The sequence below is a fragment of the Ascaphus truei genome, chromosome 17 (genome assembly GCF_040206685.1).
Source record: "Ascaphus truei isolate aAscTru1 chromosome 17, aAscTru1.hap1, whole genome shotgun sequence".
Lineage (NCBI taxonomy): Eukaryota > Metazoa > Chordata > Amphibia > Anura > Ascaphidae > Ascaphus > Ascaphus truei.
Genome location: NC_134499.1, coordinates 38,725,618 through 38,746,351, shown reverse-complemented (window position 1 = coordinate 38,746,351; position 20,734 = coordinate 38,725,618). Strand labels below are relative to the sequence as shown.

Here is a 20,734-nt window from a genome sequence, read left to right as displayed (position 1 = left end):
AGAAAGGAGTCTGTGCCCCGAAGTGCGTACAATGTAATCATCGTGCAATCTAATGACATTACCAAATGAGCTACTTCTTTGATGCAATTGCCCAAAATGTGTTACAACTTTACTTGCAGGTTGTGAATCCCTCTAATGGACCAGCAGTAGGTCAATGCCTCCAGACAGCAAAAACAGTGCTGCAAATGTAGAAGTACTGTACTGTAGATACAGTAAAAACAAAAGCAAGCACCCGATTCTACAGTTAACAGCTGCCGAGTGGTAAACAGTGTGATACACACTACATGCCTTTTACCAACTTTTTTCATGTACGCAGATATATTACCCCCTTTTTAATTCTATAATATATTGTTGATTTTGCTTCACTATTTGGCGTTGTGCGCTGTTTTCTTTTGTTTCCTGTACTGTAGATGTAGTTATTTGTTTGCTCCAATTTTACTCCATTGCCCTTAGGAAGCCAAACTATCCTGCTGAAATAAGTAAAAAATAAATAATAATAATAATATTCAATATAACATGACATATTTACTGTGCTATACGTGGGCTATATACACTGCCAAATAAAAAAAACATGTTTTTCTACTTTTCCGATCCTTCATTTGATCTAATCCCCTATTACATCCTTTCGATTTATGACCTCCATGCCTTTGCTAATCATTCAGCCATGGGTCTTATACTGACCGATACTCAGGATGACGGCTACTAAATTGTTACAAACATTCACACTATTCTTGGTAAATATGTTTTATGTTCCTGTCGATGTAGTGGGTGACATGTTACTTATATTGAATTTCACTGATAATCCGAATCCATTTTACCAGGAACACAATGATGCATTGCTGCAGGCAGGTATACAGTATATAAATATATATAAATGACAGGAGTAGGGAGCGATTTTTCTTATTTAACTTCAGTGTACGTAAAGGAATCCGTTTACAGGTACAGCACTATACTTAATGTGTCAACGTGTGCATTAAATATTTCACAAATACATTTTTTTTTTTTTTTTTTTAAACTAAGGATTGGAGGGTTTGGGATTTCAAGAATCTGACAGCCCCCCTCCCCCAAATTGGGTAATTCAGGGTTTCCACAAGACTTCCTAACCCTTGTGCTTACCTGCGGTATTATAGCTTCTGATAGCACCACCAACATTGTGCTTCACCTCTTGGCGACTGCATGCAGAACCCTTGTTTCGCGCACATCACTAACTTAATTATAGAGTATCAAAAAAATGACAGAACTGTACCGAAAATGTGTCACGCTGGATTTTGGTCACAGAAAGCCGAATGACCTGCAACAGACCCATAATTTGCCATCAGCTCAAGCAAGAGTTTGGAATTCCATCGGTTTACCGTTTCTGCATGATAGGGGGGCTTCTCCAGTAGGAAGAAGCAATATCCAGCTACGCGGCATCTCATGAGTAGGGAAAGGGGGGAATGGCTTTCTTCACAGCATCACAGTGGAGACGCATGTCCCATGTGTGTATAGTGCTTTTACTCACTGATCCACGCCTTCAGTTTTAGGTACATGCTATATAGTTATATGCTACTGTATAACTATAATACAATGTATACAGAACGCCCATGTTGGTCCACTGAAAAGGTATCGCTGTCTACACTGAATCTATCCTATGTAGGACCAGTGTGGCTGCTAGAACTTTAATGTACTAAAATGTATACGCGGAAAGTTAAAAATAATCAATGTTACCAGAAATATACTTTGATGTTTTGAGGGAAAAATATATATAATGCAATTCATATTTTTTTTCCTCAAAAAATGTGTAATGTGTCATTTATTGTATGTTGTTTGCAATATTTGTTAGGAGCTGTATATACTATAAATGATATAAATGATGCCTCTGAATTACTTCCAAGAAGAAAAAAACAAAACCCCTGCTATTGATCTTTTACTAATGTCCATCCAATTTTATTTTTACTGACTTTGCAAGTGGTATATAGATTAGCAATTGCTCACTTTTGTTAGAAACCAATTTCTATGTTCTTGGCTTAACTGGATCCGTACGTGTCGCTATTAACAGTTTGATGTGGTGGATTTCGTCATCTTGAAGTACACATAATGCTAAAAATATATCAAATAAAGCTAGATCAGGTCATTGGAAATCCGATAGGTATTGTAAAAGATTTCCCAATTTGTAGCAAGGTAATCAAATACAGCCAATAATTAAGGATAAATGCGTTCTGGTGGGTTTTGATCACCTCGCACTGTCAGCTTGGACTGCTGCTTTAGCACCAGGTAGCAGAAAATATGTTGGCCTTGTCCAGGGTTCTGAATGGTCCACTTTGGCTTCCTTTATTGCCTTAGCAATATCAGAAGCCAAAGCCAATACCCTGGACGAGGCCAAATAATTTAGCCATGACTTGTGTATTAACTTTAGTGTCCATGAAGGCATGTATTATGCCTAACCTCCCTCCCTCCCCCTTGAACCTAGCCCCATATTCCACCCCCTTTACCCTCACACCCACCAACAAAACAACCCTCCCCCTACAGGTTTTTTTTTTCCATGTATTTATTGGTTCTGTTGTTATTTTAATCCATTTCAATGGGCAAAAGCCCTATAAGTGACATTTGGCTAATAGGGTTATTGCCCCTTACTCTAGGGCGGGGTTATGGGGGTAGGTGCCCTAGGGATAGAGGTTAGGCCACTCGTGGGTGTTACTTGGGGGTTTAACTCCTTGTATGCCATAGAGCAGGGTTGTCAAACACACAGCCCACAAGGTGGCCTAACAAGGTAAAGCTAACACCTACTTCTTTATCTGACCCCTTTTACACTCATTGGCATTTCCTAAATACTCCAAATACTATCCACTGCCCATATATGAGAAAAAGGTAAATGCTAAGCCAATTTATATTTTTCAATATGGACACCTACTTTATAGTAATTGAACTTGTAATGAACAAGTACTGTATGTTTATGAACACTTATGATAGTATGTTCATCCTTTTAATTGCTACAGAGTTTGTATCTGCATGACATTTTGTTATACATATAAATTAATATTAATAGCATATTGAATTACAACAGTCCACAGCCTATTGCCATGAACATACAAATTGTATAAACAGTCTTTTAATTATACATTTAATTTGCTCTCAGGCTAACATAATCAGAAAGATAAACTGAATAGTTAAACTAGACCTGGAGGAGTAAACAGTGTTTCAGTATTTGATGGATTTGCAATACTGTACGTTTATAGTCCATCTGGATAAATCAGATTCCCCTTTGAGTATTCACAATATGCAAGTGTTTAGAATAAGCATACAAGTATGAGTTAGGGAATTGCAGAAAACACATGAATATTTATTCTTGTGCTTCCATATTGAATGCTATTATTAGGCAAAATATACCTTTATACTTCTGTGTTTTATCACAGGAATTCTGTATACCCTAGCATTTACCCGATGACAGATTCCATGCTGGGATGTATGGAATATACTTGAATCGGTTGTAAGGCTCTCGTTGTGAGAAGGTATATTATGGCATAGCGCTGCATTGTAAATATAACCCAAAGTGAGTAAATAAATACTCATAATGTAATATACACTGTATATTTAAAGTTGTCAGACAATTGACTATAATAGGGCCTATTACATCACAGGTACAATAGGATGTCTGTATCCTCCTGCCTCACTCTGGCACCACCTAAGAAGCCATTGTTCTCTCCCATGAAGAGGACAGTCTGGACTACTGTGGGCTCTAGGAGGGTCAGGGTTGTAGGTCACAGAGGCATCCCACAATGGGGAAGGAGGTGGTGGTTTCTGGAATTGAAAGGAAGCCGTAAGCACACAGTCAGGAAAATGGGATCCCGGAAGAGGAGGTAATGCCGCTTAAAAGAGCAATTGAAGCATTTTATATATATATATATATATTTAAATGCAGGTGTGAAGCAGGGGGTCTCTAGAGTGGAACCCCATTAATTTCAGCACCAGGGACCCACTGTTTCCAGAGATACTTACCTCTGAAGTGGGTGCCGGTATCTCCTGCAGTTTAAAGCCCCCTGGTCACACGGGCCAACAACAGGAAGGTGCACCTGATGATATCACGGCTTCCTATTGACCCACAGGGAGCTTTGAAAAGTGGCCATATAGTGATCCCCGAAGCGGCTACTGGCACCCACTATGGAGGTAAGTACCTCTAGGAAGCAGGGGGTCCCTGGAGCTGAAATGAAACGTTAACCTAACTTTACCATACCTGAACTGGTGTGTGTCTTTTGCACGTTCAACCAGTAGAAGGGATATTCTGGATTCTGGGGGCATCTCTCAAGCAATTTGGCGATGAAGCCCACTCACAAGGGAGCAATACGAGACCTAATACAGCTCAACCCCGTTATAGCGCGATTCGCTACATTGCGGATCGCTTATAACGCGGCCTGAGCGTGGCTCCCGATTTCAAAACATCTACAAGCTTTTTTTTTTTTGCGAAATGGCCGACGTTCGAGGACTTACCTGGCACTTACTGCTTTCAGTACTGTGCAGTATAAGTTACGTTTGATAATAGACTCAATGACATCACACCAATCCTATGGTGTAGCAGGTGAAGAATCGGTACTAGTGTATGAAGGGTCATGGTTTCGATTCCTGCATCGTATGCTAAAATTATTTGTGTGTGTGTGTGTGTCCGTTAGCAATAAAGCATTGAATGTTATTAAAAAAAAAAACCTTGGAGATGTGCGCTGCGGCTGCCATTTCGTGATCCTGGTTATAACGCAGTCTCATTATGTGGACCCCGAGCACCACGTCACAACGGGGATCAGCTGTACTTACAAATGGGGACAGAGTATCAGATGTGATGGGTGAGAACTTTGGTTCCAGCAGTGATCATTAATCAGTATGGTTTAGTACAAAGACAGAGGCTGTATTTCCCACCCCACAATAACTAAGGTACATTTTTGAAAGCCTAACCTTTCAGAGATGGGAAGTATTTCATGGATTATTTGGCAGGGTGCAGTTATTTGAGTGGAGTGCAGGAGCAATGAGAAAAAGTAAAAGAGACAATACTAAAAGCATCAGACTTTTGTGTGAAGGTGGGTTAGTAAAAGCGCAAGGAAAAAGCTTTTTTTTCAGGCAGACATGTATAGGGAAAGTATGGTATTAGCAGCACAAAGAGAAGAGGTAGTGATGCCACTTTATACATCACTGGGAAAACCTTGCCAAGAGTACCGTGCTCAGTTCTGGAGACCCTATCTCTGGAAAGTCATACAGAAACTGGAGATTGTGCAAAGAACGGCTACTAAAATGGTGCATGGTCTACAGCAGGGGTGGTCAACTCCAGTCCTCAAGGGCCACCAACAGGTCAGGTTTTAAGGATATCCCTCCTTCAGCACAGGTGGCTCAATCAGTGACTCAGTCATTGGTGGCCTTGAAGACTGGAGTTAGCCACTCCTGGTCTACAGCATAAAACTGAACATAAGAGGACATTCTAAATATGTGCAGCTTACACGAGTGGGTGGAGAGGGGGGATATGATGGAAGGGAATTACAAAATGCTTGGTATAGACTTTCCTAAATTCTAGAGAAAACCAAGGATTGAGTCGGGTCTGAGGTCTTACAGCAGATTTAAAAATGAAAAGACTGTAGGCCAAGTGATTCTTATCTGCATTCAAATTCTATGTTTCTTTCATACCGTGTGATTAAAACAATGTGTGGCTTTATTGCCATTTAAAATAGTTCAGGAGCATCATATAAGTACAGTACTGATAATTAATCAATGAATTCCTTTTATTTTTCAGATTCAGAAATAGTAAATGGAATATATTGGTCTGAATCCCTGAACAAGGTGTTCGTTGACAACTTTGACCGCGATCCTTCCCTCATATGGCAGTATTTTGGAAGTGCAAAAGGTTTTTTTCGACAGTATCCAGGTAAGGATTCATAAAGTACTGTAAAGTGATGTGTTTTCTTTAAAGCTGCAGACCAAGCAATATCCTACATGTGTGTTTTGTTTAATAAATCACTTCTGAACATGTAGATTTTTTTTTTAAACAACTCTGAATTACATTTTTAATGTATTATAATGTAACAAGCATTTTTTGTTTCTATTTCAACCATTTACAATGTCACATCCCCTTTCTCTTCTGAAACAAACTCTGACACACCCCTTTTTGAGCCCTACCCCCTCTCTAGCAGTGCACCAATTGTATCTAGTGGCTGCATGGTCACATGATTTTCCCCACAGAACTTTGTCATATTACTATGCAAATGCGTTCCACTGACTGCAGAATACTCCTCTGCAGTCATTTAGTGAACCCCCTTACCAAATCTTCGCCGATCAATCAAAGGAGAACGGATCGATTGGCAACTTAGCTAATTACTTATCATTGTGTGGATTGTATTGATGCTCATACTAAAGGGGATATTTTAATAACGGCAGCTTGTTTGGCTGCTTTAAAAAGTGGGACAAATTCACAGTACAGTAGTTGTTGTTTTTTTCCAAATAGAAAACTCCTATTGAAACTGGTTGGATTGCCTTGTTTCTTTGAACCTTGTGGGGATGTTTGTTTATATTTTACTCACAGTGTCTTTAAAGAGACAAGTAACAATGAAACGGCTTTGTCTGACTTCAGATATTCTCTTTGGTTTGTAATACTCCGTTCTTTTTTTGTAGGTATTAAATGGGAACCAGATGAGAACGGAGTTATTGCATTTGACTGCAGAAACCGAAAATGGTAGGTAACCTAGTCAACAATTGATGTGTTTATCTCTCAAAAAGGAATGTAAAAGAACAATTGATATATTGCTCTTTGATCTAGGTACATTCAAGCAGCCACCTCTCCGAAAGATGTAGTCATTTTAGTTGACGTCAGTGGTAGTATGAAAGGCCTTCGTTTGACAATTGCAAAACAAACTGTATCCTCTATTTTGGACACGCTTGGAGATGATGACTTCTTCAACATAATTGCTGTAAGTTGCCTTTGTTTTTTTTCCCTTTGTTCTTTCAAATCTTTTTCCTTTGTAACCTTTTAACTGGATCTGCACAAACACCTGTTGTAGGCGCCAGAGAGTGTCTGCGCTTCAGATGCACTCATTTCTACCCTCATTCCATTTCTATTTAAGAGATGTGTTGTACCTTTGGAAACCCTCTTTCAGTGGCCCATTGAAAAACCAATGCTTTAGCTCAGGGGTCTCAAACTCAGTCCTCAAGGGCCACCAGCAGGCCGGCGTTTAGGATATCCCTTCTTCAGCACAGGTGGCTCAATCTTTGACTGAGCCACTGATTGAGCCACCTGTACTGAAGCTGGGATATCCATAAACTCTGATCTGTTGGTGGCCCTTGAAGACTGGAGTTGGCCAGTCAATGACTGAGCCATTGAATGAGCCACCTCTGCTAAGGCAGGGATATCTATAAAACCTGGCCTGTTGGTGGCCCTTGAGGGCTGAGTTTGGGACCCCTGCTTTAGATATTTGTATTGCTCACCCGTGCTTTTCTTTTTTGCTGTACTATACGATTTAAAGATAAAATAGACAAACCTGTGCATACCTATTAATCTGAATGCTGACCGGTTTAGCGATTAACACCAGTTCATAATGTCCCTCTTCCATTGCTTTTGGATGGCGACCAAAAATAACAAACAAACAAGCGTGTCCTTTGTCTATGGAACCGGAAATTGTATCTACTCTCATCGTTACAACACGCGCGGTCAGACATGACACAGTAACAGCATTTGCTTCACATGCTCTTGGTTATTTGTACTAAAGACTTAGCGTAATAACTGAAATCACTCATCTTAAAAAGAATGGATTGAGCAATCACTAGCAGTAACAACCGTCCGTAATATTAAATAAAAAAGAGCTTACTAAAATATATCGAACAGGTGACTGACTTTTTAAATACATTTTTTTGCTTCAATGTATTTTAGTAAAATCCATGTAAATACAGATTAATTTATTATATATTGCGCTCATTCCATGAAAAAATGTCACAATAGTTCTGCTATTTGCAGCCACCCAATCCAAGCGCCTTGGGCACATGTTACCATGTTCTGAACTGTATTCCAACAAACAAATACTGTCTTTTATGCAAGTAGATGAATCCTTTAACTACAAATCATTCATTGTAGAGATACCATAAGTGCCTAGTTAGGTCAAAATATCTCCCTTATTAATCTGTAATTACTAAGTGCGTAATTACCAGAAGCTTCATGATCGAAAGACATAATTACATTGAGAATTTCATATCTGCTACATATTCTCCTTTAACAAAACTGATAATCAGAATTTTTATGATGATGTTCTTTAAGTTATACAAATTAGTTATTTGCATAATTAAGATAGTTTAACAGCCAAATATAATGACTAATTATGATTATTATCAGTACTGTCATTTACTGCACATTCAGAACGTTATCCCAAATTAAAATATATTTAAATTGGCTGAAGAACAAGATTTGTGTACTGATACATATTTCCAGCCTAAAGTTGTACCCGGGAAAAGGCCACATGGCCCAAGACCTGTGAAACATTGTATTTTAACTAATAACATGCAATGTTTCTCGAGGGATTACCTTTCCATGGCAGTATTTCCCCCCTAATCCCATCTACATTCTTGTAGCCTTTCTATTCTCATGTTGCACTGTTCACAACATTCTCATGCTCAGTGTAATGTAAAATCGGAATTTCATTAAAACGTGGAATTTCTACTGCATAGCGTGTTAGAGAAAGTGTTTGTATAGTGTGTCCAGTGGCAGAACTACCATATGTGCCACCGATTTGGCTGTACCAGGGCCCATCACCTTTAGGGGCGCATCCTCAATGCACCTAAACACTGTTCAGGCACTTATTTTAGCAGCTGGAACAGTGTTGTAGCTTTTATAAAGGACACCCTCTCCCCACACCCCCTACCCGGGTCCTGTGACGTGGGGCCTTACCGGCGGCGGTGACGGAAGCGGTAGCCCAGGTGGTCCTTCCACAGAAGTTAAGCTCCACCAGAAGTAGAGCCCAACTTCAGCAATTATCACCGCCAGGGTTGGCTCCGCCCATCGCTGATGCCATCACGTACGGCTGGCACCACTGGTAGGGTCCAAGGTTTGAGGGGCCTTGTTTTTTATTGCCTCGAGGCCCACCAGTGAATAGTTCCACCCCTGACTGTTGTGGTACTCATGGCAGATCATTAGTTAGGGCGGCTTATACCAACCTAGAGTTGGACGCTAAGAAAAGGGGAAAAAGGATGGACAGTAATGTAGAATATAAAACATCCTATTGTAATACTGCATCAATTAATGCCACTAAGATATCTTTAATTTATCTTATCTAATCATACTTAAGTTTTGCTGAGCAAAAAGCCATTATGCAGTGTTAAATTGATTTGCTACTGTTTATATAACAAAGAATGTTATGTTTAAAGTCATCAAGTCTTACATTCATTACCTTAAACCAAGTATTGTGGTGTTAAGAACAGTATCCATAGCATTTCATTTTATTTACACTTAATTATTATTATATGGCCAAGAGTAGTATATGTAATGCTTTACTAGGTAAACCAGTATATCAAATCTGCATGTGAGATATTGGAGTGTTGTATCAAGGAAATGTTAGTGCAAAATTGGTGCAAACAGTGTAATCTTCATCTTGCGACTCTTATCGTCAATGTCTCAAGGTACTTTGCTCTTTCAAAACTCAAAGCACTTTGAAGTTGTGGGGACAATACAATTAGATGTTATTTTTGGAATGTATAATAAAACTAGTTATCATCTCAACAAAACTATTGAGTCAGCCATGCTTTTGAATGTGAAATAATATATTAAAACCAGAATTCAAGACATCCGTCCATGTGTAGTTTTTTAAATCATAAAATGTACTGTAATATTATGCCTTGCTAGTGCTGATCGCATTACTCTTAGTTGGCGTACAAACGCCCCTCTTCAGTTGAGACATATCCGTTAGAAGAGACTCATAGGTGATAAAATCTGACCCCTGAAGTATCTAACTCAAGAAATGTAATGTTCCAGGAAAATTGTATCCACTTGAAATACAATACATTCCCATTCTCAGAAATTCAGCATTTATTCAACATATGTATGTCTTGTAAAACTTATCCAGGAAAGTAAATATATTATAAGTACCAACTTCCCCCCCACCCCCCTCCCACCCCGTCACACAGCGGTTTGGGAAAAAGATTAATGCAGCACTTGTTAACACATAAGGTCAAATCAACAGTGCATGAACAGTGATGCAAGGACAACAAAGAAGGCATATTTCTGAAATTCACTTTGAACTAGAAGTCCAAGTCATGCATTAAATTGCGAGTATTATCGTGGAAACCAGAACTGTAAAAGTTGGGAAATGGTTTTGTAGGAGTACAAGCCATGCATTAAATGAACAAAATATTAACCCAGTCGAAATTTGTTAAATCAATTGAATCCCTCAGCCAAACCGATTTCACAAAAGTTGATTAAAGGAGAGGATTGTTTATTGCTGCAACGCAGAGCATTACAACAGCCTGTTTGAATTTGAAACCGCACTAAAAAAAAACGCCTTTGTAAATATGATCAGATGAGAAGATGTACGTGTAAGATACTGTGACAGGGCAGTGTTGCAACTGACACACAAGTACAAGGTAACAATAGGCCTGTAACCAGGGGCCAGTTCAGCTTTTTCTCCTTACCTGGGCGGCTGAGGAATCCGAGCACTGCTGCCTGGCAGCTCGTGTAATTGGGCTGTGGCCTTTCCTATCCGGGGTATGACAGCCTTTGAGGGACACTTGCTACAGACAGACTGAAACACTGCTACAGTATTGAAGTGGCATGCAGGCTTACAAATGCTTTGGCCAAAGGGTTTAACAAAATACCCTTTTTCATGAGATTATTATTTTATCTTAGCCTAATTGGTAGGAGCGCAGGAATCGTTCTTTTTGTTTTTCTGTATGTAAGGCCTATCTTTTTACCTGCAGCTAACTTCTATAGGGAGGAGCGCGGTATTAAGTACAGTCTCTCACAGTATGTGTTACTGCCGCTCTGAAGACTTGTTAAGTGGCGGTAAGGACAGACCATGTGGCAATAGACATCCTTCCCTGAAGGTTAAGTAACCCCTGACCTGAGATATCGACCGCATGTTATTGGGACCACTCTGACCCTAGCAGGCCTGATCTCCCCGGTATTTGAACTGTATCCTGAACGGCTGTTCATGCCTTTGTTTATAATTTCTTTGAGACAAAAATAAGCTCAATCTTTTCATTCAAAGTCAGTTGGTGTTTTCTACCTCTCCTTTCCTCGCTTCCATCTGCTGTCAGAAATGGGCCACAGCTGGACTTTAGCACACCATTGAGCAGTTCCTCCACATACTGGGAGCCATGCAAGACTAGCAATAGCTGCTCCAGTTACGGCAACAGCAGCATCTTGCTGAGTTGCAGAAGAACCTCCACCTCATGTCCATCTGCATTACTGGTCACAATGAAGCCTTCTGATGACCACTAAGCCTTCTACCTGATGTTTAGGAGAGAAGGAGTGGTAGGAAGTGATCCTGGCACAAGCAGCATATCAAGGCCTTGGTGCAGAGCAAGCCTTGGACTATGCCCAGGTAAAAGCTGCCATCCTGAATTGTCTGGGTCTCATGCCGGAGACCTACTAAGTTCACTGCAGATGACCAACCCCATATGCTGGCTCCATGCTTGGTAGACCTGTGTCGAAGATGACTGCGCCCTGACCAACATACAAAGGTTATCCTGGAGCAAATTGTTCAGGTACTGTCCCTCTCTACCCAGTGGTGGACACAATACAATTGAACAAAAACTCTCTCTGGTGGTACAGCTGGTAGAGGACTACATGGAAGTTTTAACGCTGCAGAAAGCACAGAGCCATATACCCAATCTCAATCCTCAGGTCTCCCCCATGAGTTGTGGGGCGACCAAAAGAGAAATCTGAAAAAGGGGCCACATACAGTCAGACTGACCTACCATGGATTGATACCGCAGCTTCTGTCACTGAAAGTGTTAATGCAGACCCAATAATTGTTATTTATTATATAATATTATATATTTGACTAAACAATCAGGAAATATCTGTGAGCGTTTACCAGCTCAGGCCGAATCCTGGTGCTACGGGACTAGTTTCTAGGTCAAGAATGAAAATATGAAAATGTGGTTAACATTGAATGTAGTCACTGGGATGTAAAGCCTTTCCTGACTGCCAACATTTTCCGAGAAGTTGAATGGAAACAGACAATACTTGAAGTAGGTATGCTGGGTAGGCTCTCAGAGCCTACATAATACCATTTGCCTATCTCCTAGATACTTCTGTTAAAGACGACTACATTTGTGCACTATACTCTATGAGATCTACAGTATCCACAATGATTTAGGCCTAGTAAAGTAAAAAAGAAGAGAGGGCTGAGCAATAATTGCATTATTCTCCTGAATTGGTTTACCCCAAATCATTCTTACCGATCAGGAGGGAATTGAATGTCCAGTTGGTCCGAACCTCTGTGTATCATCCACATATGTACAGCATGGACTCGTTATAAAATACAAAAAAACAGAACTTGCATTAACAGTGTGTTAATAATTGTAGCTGTAAATTTTTCTATTTTGGACTCGTTGAAATGTCCAACAAATGTTCAATAGTTGCCAGTTTGCCGGTGCCAATTTAGAAATACTCTCAGCAAACCCAGGAATGCCTGAATAATAAGGAATCAGCCCGAGGACAAGGTTAGGCTCCTCCTTTCTACGTGGGAAGATAGACTGTTTTCCAAGTGATAAGGCCCCTTACAAATTCTCAGGAGATGCGGAGAATTAAATTATGAAATTGTTCAGCCAGGTACCTGTGGGGTTAGGCACATATACCTGGGGGTTCAGTTTAAACTCTGGAGGGAGGCTTAAAATCTCTTTCTTCACCCTCTAAATGAGGAAGTTGACCTTGGGCCACCTCTATCTACAGGGAAAGTGGTAGAGGTACCTTTACAGAATGAGTACTTCCAACAGCTTGTCCAATAGTATGGAGATGTACAGTATTCTAAGTTCCCTGGCTGGTTCTGGTCCTGGGAGCAATTATATGTGCCCAGAAAAGGAAATACAGTAGTGAACATGCTTTGCCTCGGCATGACTGAAGGGTGCCACAGTAAGTGGTGCAGGGTCTTGGTCCCTAAACTGGAGCAATCAATCCATTTTTTTTATTGATTTTCAAAAGGTCAGTGTCTACGTTTGATGCCTATCCAATGTCTAAAGTTGGTGAGCTGTTGGACAGCTTCAGGTCTCCAAATGATATCTCGACTGTGAACCTTACAAAGGCTACTGGCAAATTCCGTTTTGGGAACAATTCTAGGGCCAAAATCACTCTGTTTGTGATACTTTGTTGCCAAAGTTCCGAGCTCAAAAAGGTGTGTGTCAGACCTTCAAAAGAGGAAGTGGATATGGCTTGCTGTCGCCACCAAACCATGATCAGTGCATTAAAAAAAATCATTAAAAATGGCATTAGGAGTAAAAAAAAATGCAGGCAGTAATATCTAATACTAAGAGCTCATTTATTTAAAAACATAGGATGTTTCCCGTTTTGCTGCTTCAACATCCCCTTCTCCTTTTATCCCCTTGGACTCTCCATTTTCCACTTCTCTGCTTTTGATTCACCTCCATTTATTTTCCTTATTTTTTTTATTCCACCAGTTCCTCCGTGTTCCATGCGTTATGTGATCGACTGTTCTCTCCGTTCTCTGTTAGAATGATACCTGTTACCTGGCTCCTCCCTACATATTTACTTTAGTGTCCTGCTTTGTCCTCACTCACCTTCCCAAGGATACTAGTTATACTTCTGTATATAGATGTATATTGTTACCGTCCAGAGCAGTTCTGTGCCGCGTGTGGGGGGCGGGCTTTCATTTTTAAACCTATCTTAAAATGAATCTCTATGATTAAGACAGAGAGTTTGCGATTGAAATCAGAAGAGATTTAGACACATAGTACTGGCAACATTTACCCAATGAAATTGCTTCTGTATGGTGAACATTCATGAGACATAAAAAGAAAGTCAAAATATGTCAAATGTGCTATCGATTAAATATTTCAGCAGTAAATGCCATTGACCATAATGAATGCTATAATGTAGAAAATAATTGACATGAATGTTACATGAACAGATGCTGAATATATATGTTGCTTTATAGCAATACGCTTTCCAGTGAAGATATTAATTTCAACACACACATTAATATTCTACTTTTTAATGTCTTTTCTTTTTTGTTTAGTATAATGAAGAACTTCATTATGTAGAACCTTGTCTGAATGGAACATTAGTACAAGCCGACAGAGACAACAAAGAGGTAAGAAGCTACATTAATGACAATGAAAAGCTACATTTATTTCTCACATAAGAAGCATGTGATGCAGATCAGCTTATTAGAATAGTTTTTCCCCTAGTAACCGCTCTATAGTCCGTTAGTGGAGCATATTAAAGAATTTTCTTTCTACATAGCACATTTAAAATACATATTTGTCTAAATTGGAAAATATATTTTTTAGGGTAAGATGTCTACTGATTAAACATTATACTTTACAACAGGGGTCCTCAACTGCAGTCATCAACCTCCCTCCCCCCCAGGTTTTCAGGATATCCCTGCTTCAGCACAGGTCGCTCAGAGACTCAGTGAAAGACTGAGCCTCTGATTGAGCCACCTGTGCTGAAACAGGGACAGATTGAGCCACCTGTGCTGAAGCAGGGATATCCTGAATACCTCACCTGTTTGGGTGGGGGGGCATGAGGACTGGAATTGAGCCCCCCTGCGTTACAACACAGAGCAGAATCTCCTCCGATATGTAAACTTGATGTTTCAGTCTTATCCGGGCTTCAATTCGTTCATCTTTAGACCATCTCCCATTTACCCAAAACAATTATTTGCAGGAAATGAGGGGTTTAGCAGCACATTGGATTTTAGATAGATTATGTAAGCAATACTCCGTGTTCTACATTTATATGAGAAATACAACTCTTTAAACCAGTTCTTGAATTTGAAAAAAATATATATATATTTTTTTTTTACCATTACTGTTAGTACACCCTGCACATGGTAAGAAAATGTGTATTTTTTTTTGTTATCTTGAATTACTTGACCTAACATTGGAAGCCAGCAACACCAAGGAAATGGCCATCAATTTGGATGTAATGTTCCTATCTTAGAACAACAGATTCCATTTGATGTCAGAATGATTGTTTGATATAGAATGGATGTCTCTTGTTACTTGGAGCTCCATTATCCTGTTCCTGTTCTTCATTTCTAGTCTGAGAGGGACAGGGTTGTTTAAAGAAAAAATGAACTATTAAACATTTTTCCTAAGGTGGGCTCAGCAGGAACTGTATATAACTCTACTATAGTTTGAAAGCTGGAATCCTTGTAGTTGATGCAGAGTAAATTACTACTAAAAAAAATCACCAAAAATATAAGTTATACTTTGACTTGAGTCTATGTTTTATTTGTAGGGTATTTGACAAAAAGTAAATAGCGAAAACAAATGATATACTGTAAGAAACAAAATGTCCTTACACATCGTTGTTTTGATTTAACTGATTTTGTGAACTGAATGCCAGAGACCCTAGGAGATAGTTACCTAATTTAAATTAAAAAAAATTCTTCCAGTGTCCACTTACTTTTATACAAAAGTAGCCACAGGAAATGCCAGCAAGCCACTGTAACAGAGAATGTTGCTGTGATGCGAATCCTTCCCTTTGTTCATTGGTCACCATTGCTGGCAAATAGTGCTAAGGGAAATAACAGGACAAACTAAGGTTAACTGCAAGCATTGCAGCGCTACATGCAAAGAGCAATAGTAGCAGGGGACAAATAATAAACAGGTGGCAAGTGCAAGGGAATACAAGACAACAAACACTGTAGTACGTGTAGATTTGCAGAACTGGAAGCCTGATAAGAGGAACAGGGAAAAACACAGCGCTGTGGAACAAATAATAACCTGACCAATAAAACAGAAAGTTGATAAGTAATAAACTAACAGACTGGGTTTGGGTTTTATACCCAAACTAAGATGGCAGGTGGCTTCATGGACTGTACTAGTTCATAGTGGCCCAGAGTCTTAACCTAACTCATCTGTGTGCCCCTACGGGTCTGCAAGGAGTACTGTGGGAGGGAATCATGACATAGATGATTAATATTATCCTTTATTAATATGGCGCCAATATTTTCCACAGCGTAGTATAATGTGGGGAGAAGTACAAGAACAACACATACAATACATTCAACTACAAACATAATGAAACAATAGGTAATGAAGTCTCTGCTTTGAGAAGCTTACAATCTAAAAGGAATGGCAGAGAGATGACCCAGGGATAGGTGAGGTAAAGGCCACTCAGCATGGCATTAACCTTTGGCTTGTCAGGAGGGTGCTGGGCAGATTTCTTTAAAGTAGGTGAATTTCAAGGGAATTTTTAAATGTGTGAATGGTGGAGAGAGTATGGTGGTGTAGGATAAGGAGTTCCACAGTTGGGGTGATGCCCTGGAGAAGTCTTGGCACTGGCATGAGAGCAAGTTTTGAAGGAGAAGGAGAACTAGAGGTCATGAGCCAAACAGAGTAAGCGTGTAAGAGAGTAAACGGGTAAAGAGGGTCTGAGTCATGGAGAGCTGTGTCGGTGGGACCCAGGACCTTGCATTTGATTCTGTGGGGTATGGTTAGTCAGTTTAGGGAATTGCACAGTGAAGCAGCAGATGTAAAACGGTCTGGGAAAGTAGATGAATGAGCAGCATCATTTAGGGAGGTGGGACAGTAGCAAGAGGAGGAAACAAACTAGGAGAAGGTTACAGTGGTCCATCTTACACGTGGTACCAGGAGGCTAGTGGAACTAACTATTGTCAGTGAGAAGTCAGACATAGGGTTAGCACTAAACAGACGACACATGTTCTGTTTTGAACATACTGTATTGAGTTTGAGGTAGCAATTTTGACATCCACAAGGAAATAGCTGAAAAACAATTAGTGACATGAGGGAAATAGTCCAGAAGAAGAGAGATAGCTATGGGTGGGATTAGCATAGAGGTGGTAGTGAAACCCAAATTACTATATTAGTTTGTCATGAAAGCGTTTGGTTAGTTAGGAAATGTAGATATGATTGGAGGGCTTGGAAGTGCGAGGTTCTGCACAGTACAGAGGAATTTGTGGAACTAACACAGTGACTGGATCGGATGTGTGTTGGTTCAGAGTTTGGTAATCCGTCACCACACAACAGGAGCAGAAGAAAAGAGAGGAAGAGCCACTAGGAGGGGAGTTTGTGTGAGTTTCTTGGTGGTACGGCATGGCAGGGGAGAAGGAGATGTAATTTGGGTCTGCTAAAAAAAAAGCACACATGCAATATGGAGTGGGGTATGGAAACGTTAGACATTTAAATGGCCGGTAAGGATCCTTTATGTTTAAGATGCTTCCCTGTTCATGTCATCCTAATATACTGTATTCTATAGACCTTAATATTAGGCTTTAGGAACCCTCATCCTATTTACCAATGTTCGCCCATCCAGTTGAACATACTTGTATTACAGGAGAATGTCTCACAACAGAAGTGTTGTTTTTTCTTTGAGTACCTATGACGAAGCATGTTACATATCACATATTTATATCGTGAATAAGTGAATATAAGGCGCTAACAACTTAAATACATATAATAGTGATACGTGCAAGTGCAATAATAATTAATATTAGTGCTCTAATAATAAGAAACCCTGCTCAAACCCTCTGGTAGAACCTGTTTCCAGGGTTCCAAGTAGAAAGATGTGTTTCAAACAATCCAGGAGGAGCAAAATATAGGGAAATAAAAAACAGAAAACAGTGCAAATTTAAGTGCAGACGTTGAGACTATGATGAAATATTAATGACGATATCTTGGCTCTGCTGGTCTATCTACTTACAAGATGTAAGTGGTAAGCATGCAGTTGGCAGATTGGGCTGTCACCCCAGGTAGTATCTGTGTATTTGTGGATATCCCTCCAGGCTTATCTCGTCAGGGTAACCATGGTATACATAGGGAGGAAACAAAGCTACATAGCGCGATCTGTCTTTCCAAAAACTTTATAAAATGAATATGAACATATAAACATATAAAATGTGCACTTACAATGTGCTAGAATTAAAATAGCATTTATCACAATCACAGTGATTCTAGGGGGTTTAATCCGATCTCACCGCCTCCTCTCTGGCTCAGGATATCAGCTGTCTGCAGCCTGGAACGCTCAGCTCCGTTTCTCCTCCGGCGCGTGTGACGTCACTGCTCAGTGGAAGGTACAGCTACGGATCCCTCACTAGACCAAAACACCACTCTACGCGTTTCGCCCAGCTCAGCAAGCTGTCAATGGCTTCGTCAGGAGTGTGACACACTGAGCAGTGACGTCACACGCGCCGGAGGAGAAACGGAGCTGAGCGTTCCAGGCTGCAGACAGCTGATATCCTGAGCCAGAGAGGAGGCGGTGAGATCGGATTAAACCCCCTAGAATCACTGTGATTGTGATAAATGCTATTTTAATTCTAGCACATTGTAAGTGCACATTTTATATGTTTATATGTTCATATTCATTTTATAAAGTTTTTGGAAAGACAGATCGCGCTATGTAGCTTTGTTTCCTCCCTATGTATACCATGGTTACCCTGACGAGATAAGCCTGGAGGGATATCCACAAATACACAGATACTACCTGGGGTGACAGCCCAATCTGCCAACTGCATGCTTACCACTTACATCTTGTAAGTAGATAGACCAGCAGAGCCAAGATATCGTCATTAATATTTCATCATAGTCTCAACGTCTGCACTTAAATTTGCACTGTTTTCTGTTTTTTATTTCCCTATATTTTGCTCCTCCTGGATTGTTTGAAACACATATCACATATTTGCCAAAGTACCTGAGCACCTTTCATCATTGTTAAATACACTCCGTCATTCTTCTGTTAGATATTGCTTTGAAAATAATTAAAGATCACAGCTGGGACAGTAACCTCACAAATGGCCACGTTTTCCACGGAGTACATGGTTACACTTGTTACCTACAGCAGGGGTGCACAACTCCACTCATCAAGACTCCCCCCAACCCCCAACAGGTCAGGTATTCAGGATGTCCTTTCTTCAGCACAGGTAGCTCAATAAGTCCCTGCTTCAGCAAAGGTAGCTCAATCTGAAAACCTGACCTGGTGAGGGGCTTGAGGACTGGACTTGAGCCCCCGTGACCTGCAGCATCTGATGGTAATTAGCAATACTGCGCAGTACGCGGGGGTCGCACGTTTTATTTAAATGAGAACAGCATAGTAAAATTGATATTGCTTTACTTTACATTAATTTTAAACAGCAGCAAAAATCAAATGAGAAATTATTTCATTAACTCATCATCTCTCACAATCACCTAGCAGCATCTGCTCACTGTGAAGCCTGCAGAGCAAAACAACAGGAGTTCATTAAAATTCATAGCCCAGAAAATCATTTTTGGATGCAATTTTGTATACAAAACAAATTTAAGCATTTAATTTCATGTATCCCTACAGTAAACTGCAACTTTCAATATCTATTCATGTGAGATAGAATGAGATCGGACAAAATATAGCAAAGCACCCCTTTACCTTCCAATAGAACAGGCCTGCACAACTCCAGTCCTCGAGGGCCGCAAACAGGCCAGGTTTTCAGGATATCCCTACTTCAGCACAGCTGGCACAATTAGTGGCTCAGTATGACTGCAATAGAACAATGTTTCGGTCGCATTGAACTTATCCTGAGAGTAAAATCCTCCCCGAGCTGAACTCCGACATAGGGTTGCCAGGTGGCTTCTCCAAAAATACTGGACACAATGGTGAAAGGTGCAACGTGCTGGTGACACACACACAATCTCCGCTCTATGCTGTTTCCTCCTCTCCTTGGTCCCACCCTCATGCTCGTGACACTTCCTCCTGATTCGCTGCTGCTGGCTAATGCAGCCAATCAGGATGGAGGAAGTTGCCTGGCCCCCTAGCTACAGCCCTACTCTCTTGCTGCTCGGGGAAATACCGCAGCACCCCAAGCCAGTCAGGTCACTATGTCCAGAGCGGTAATACCGGCCACATACATGTCCAGTATTACCTCTAATGTTTTACTGGGCAGTGTCCAAATACAGGACATTCTGGTTCGATACCGGACACCTGGCAGCCCTACTCCGACACCAAATAGTAGAAATGGTTATCCTTAGTGTAGGAGATACGAGCACAGGTGGAAACAAGATACTTACAGTATTTCAGGGGAAAAATAATATAGTCTTTTTATTAGTCGAAGTGTTAACAATATAAAATACAGCTTCATATTCAGTGTAAAAAGAACAAAATAACAGGCCTAGCGCCTCTCTGAAGCGCTGACGATCACCGTGGTTACCCTATCGGTTGGAGGGCTAAGGCCCTTAACAACAATAACACATACAAGTCAGTTAGAGACTAGTTCCTGGCTGGGGTTGGAGTGGAAAGTCCACACACAGCTCGGTCCAGCTACAGCGGTCCAGGGCGCCTGCCTTCCTGGATCAGAGAGTCTCTCACCCTGAGAGCTGGAGGCTTTTTAAAGGTCTCTAACGAGCCAGCTGAGCAGGCCAATTAAGGACAGCCCGCTCTGGAATTAACCTGTGCAGTGCTGGCTCAACCTCTGTACACAGATTTTCCTTGTGTCGTTATCCGACAGGGGTTTCACACGGTGACACCTAGTTCGAGCAATAATTATTATTTTTGCAACATCCGTATTCCTTATACTGTAATTTTTTTTACATTGGTAAACTTTAATAGGCATTACATTTACAGATATTTTTT

At 40.5% G+C, this 20,734-nt stretch overlaps 1 protein-coding gene and 1 long non-coding RNA gene across 5 annotated transcripts in view; one reads left to right on the top strand and one right to left on the bottom strand.

The window, feature by feature from the left end:
• Positions 1-20,734, top strand: part of CACNA2D3 (calcium voltage-gated channel auxiliary subunit alpha2delta 3) — a 597,478-nt gene that overhangs the window by 270,653 nt on the left and 306,091 nt on the right. For all 3 annotated transcript variants that reach the window (XM_075574868.1, XM_075574867.1, XM_075574869.1), the window contains exons 6-9: positions 5,747-5,878; positions 6,622-6,682; positions 6,767-6,917; positions 14,184-14,258. In XM_075574868.1, the coding sequence (XP_075430983.1) occupies positions 5,747-5,878; positions 6,622-6,682; positions 6,767-6,917; positions 14,184-14,258 (419 nt within the window). The remainder of the gene's footprint in view (positions 1-5,746; positions 5,879-6,621; positions 6,683-6,766; positions 6,918-14,183; positions 14,259-20,734) is intronic.
• Positions 1-20,734, bottom strand: part of LOC142468364 (uncharacterized) — a 144,252-nt gene that overhangs the window by 102,921 nt on the left and 20,597 nt on the right. The window contains exons 2-3 of one of the 2 annotated variants that reach the window (XR_012788645.1): positions 17,463-17,515; positions 15,522-15,691 (exon numbers count right to left, since the gene is read on the bottom strand). The exons of the other annotated variant lie outside the window; for it this stretch is intronic. This is a non-coding gene — a long non-coding RNA (uncharacterized LOC142468364). Of the gene's footprint in view, positions 1-15,521; positions 15,692-17,462; positions 17,516-20,734 lie in introns of those variants that run through there. 2 annotated transcript variants of the gene reach the window in all.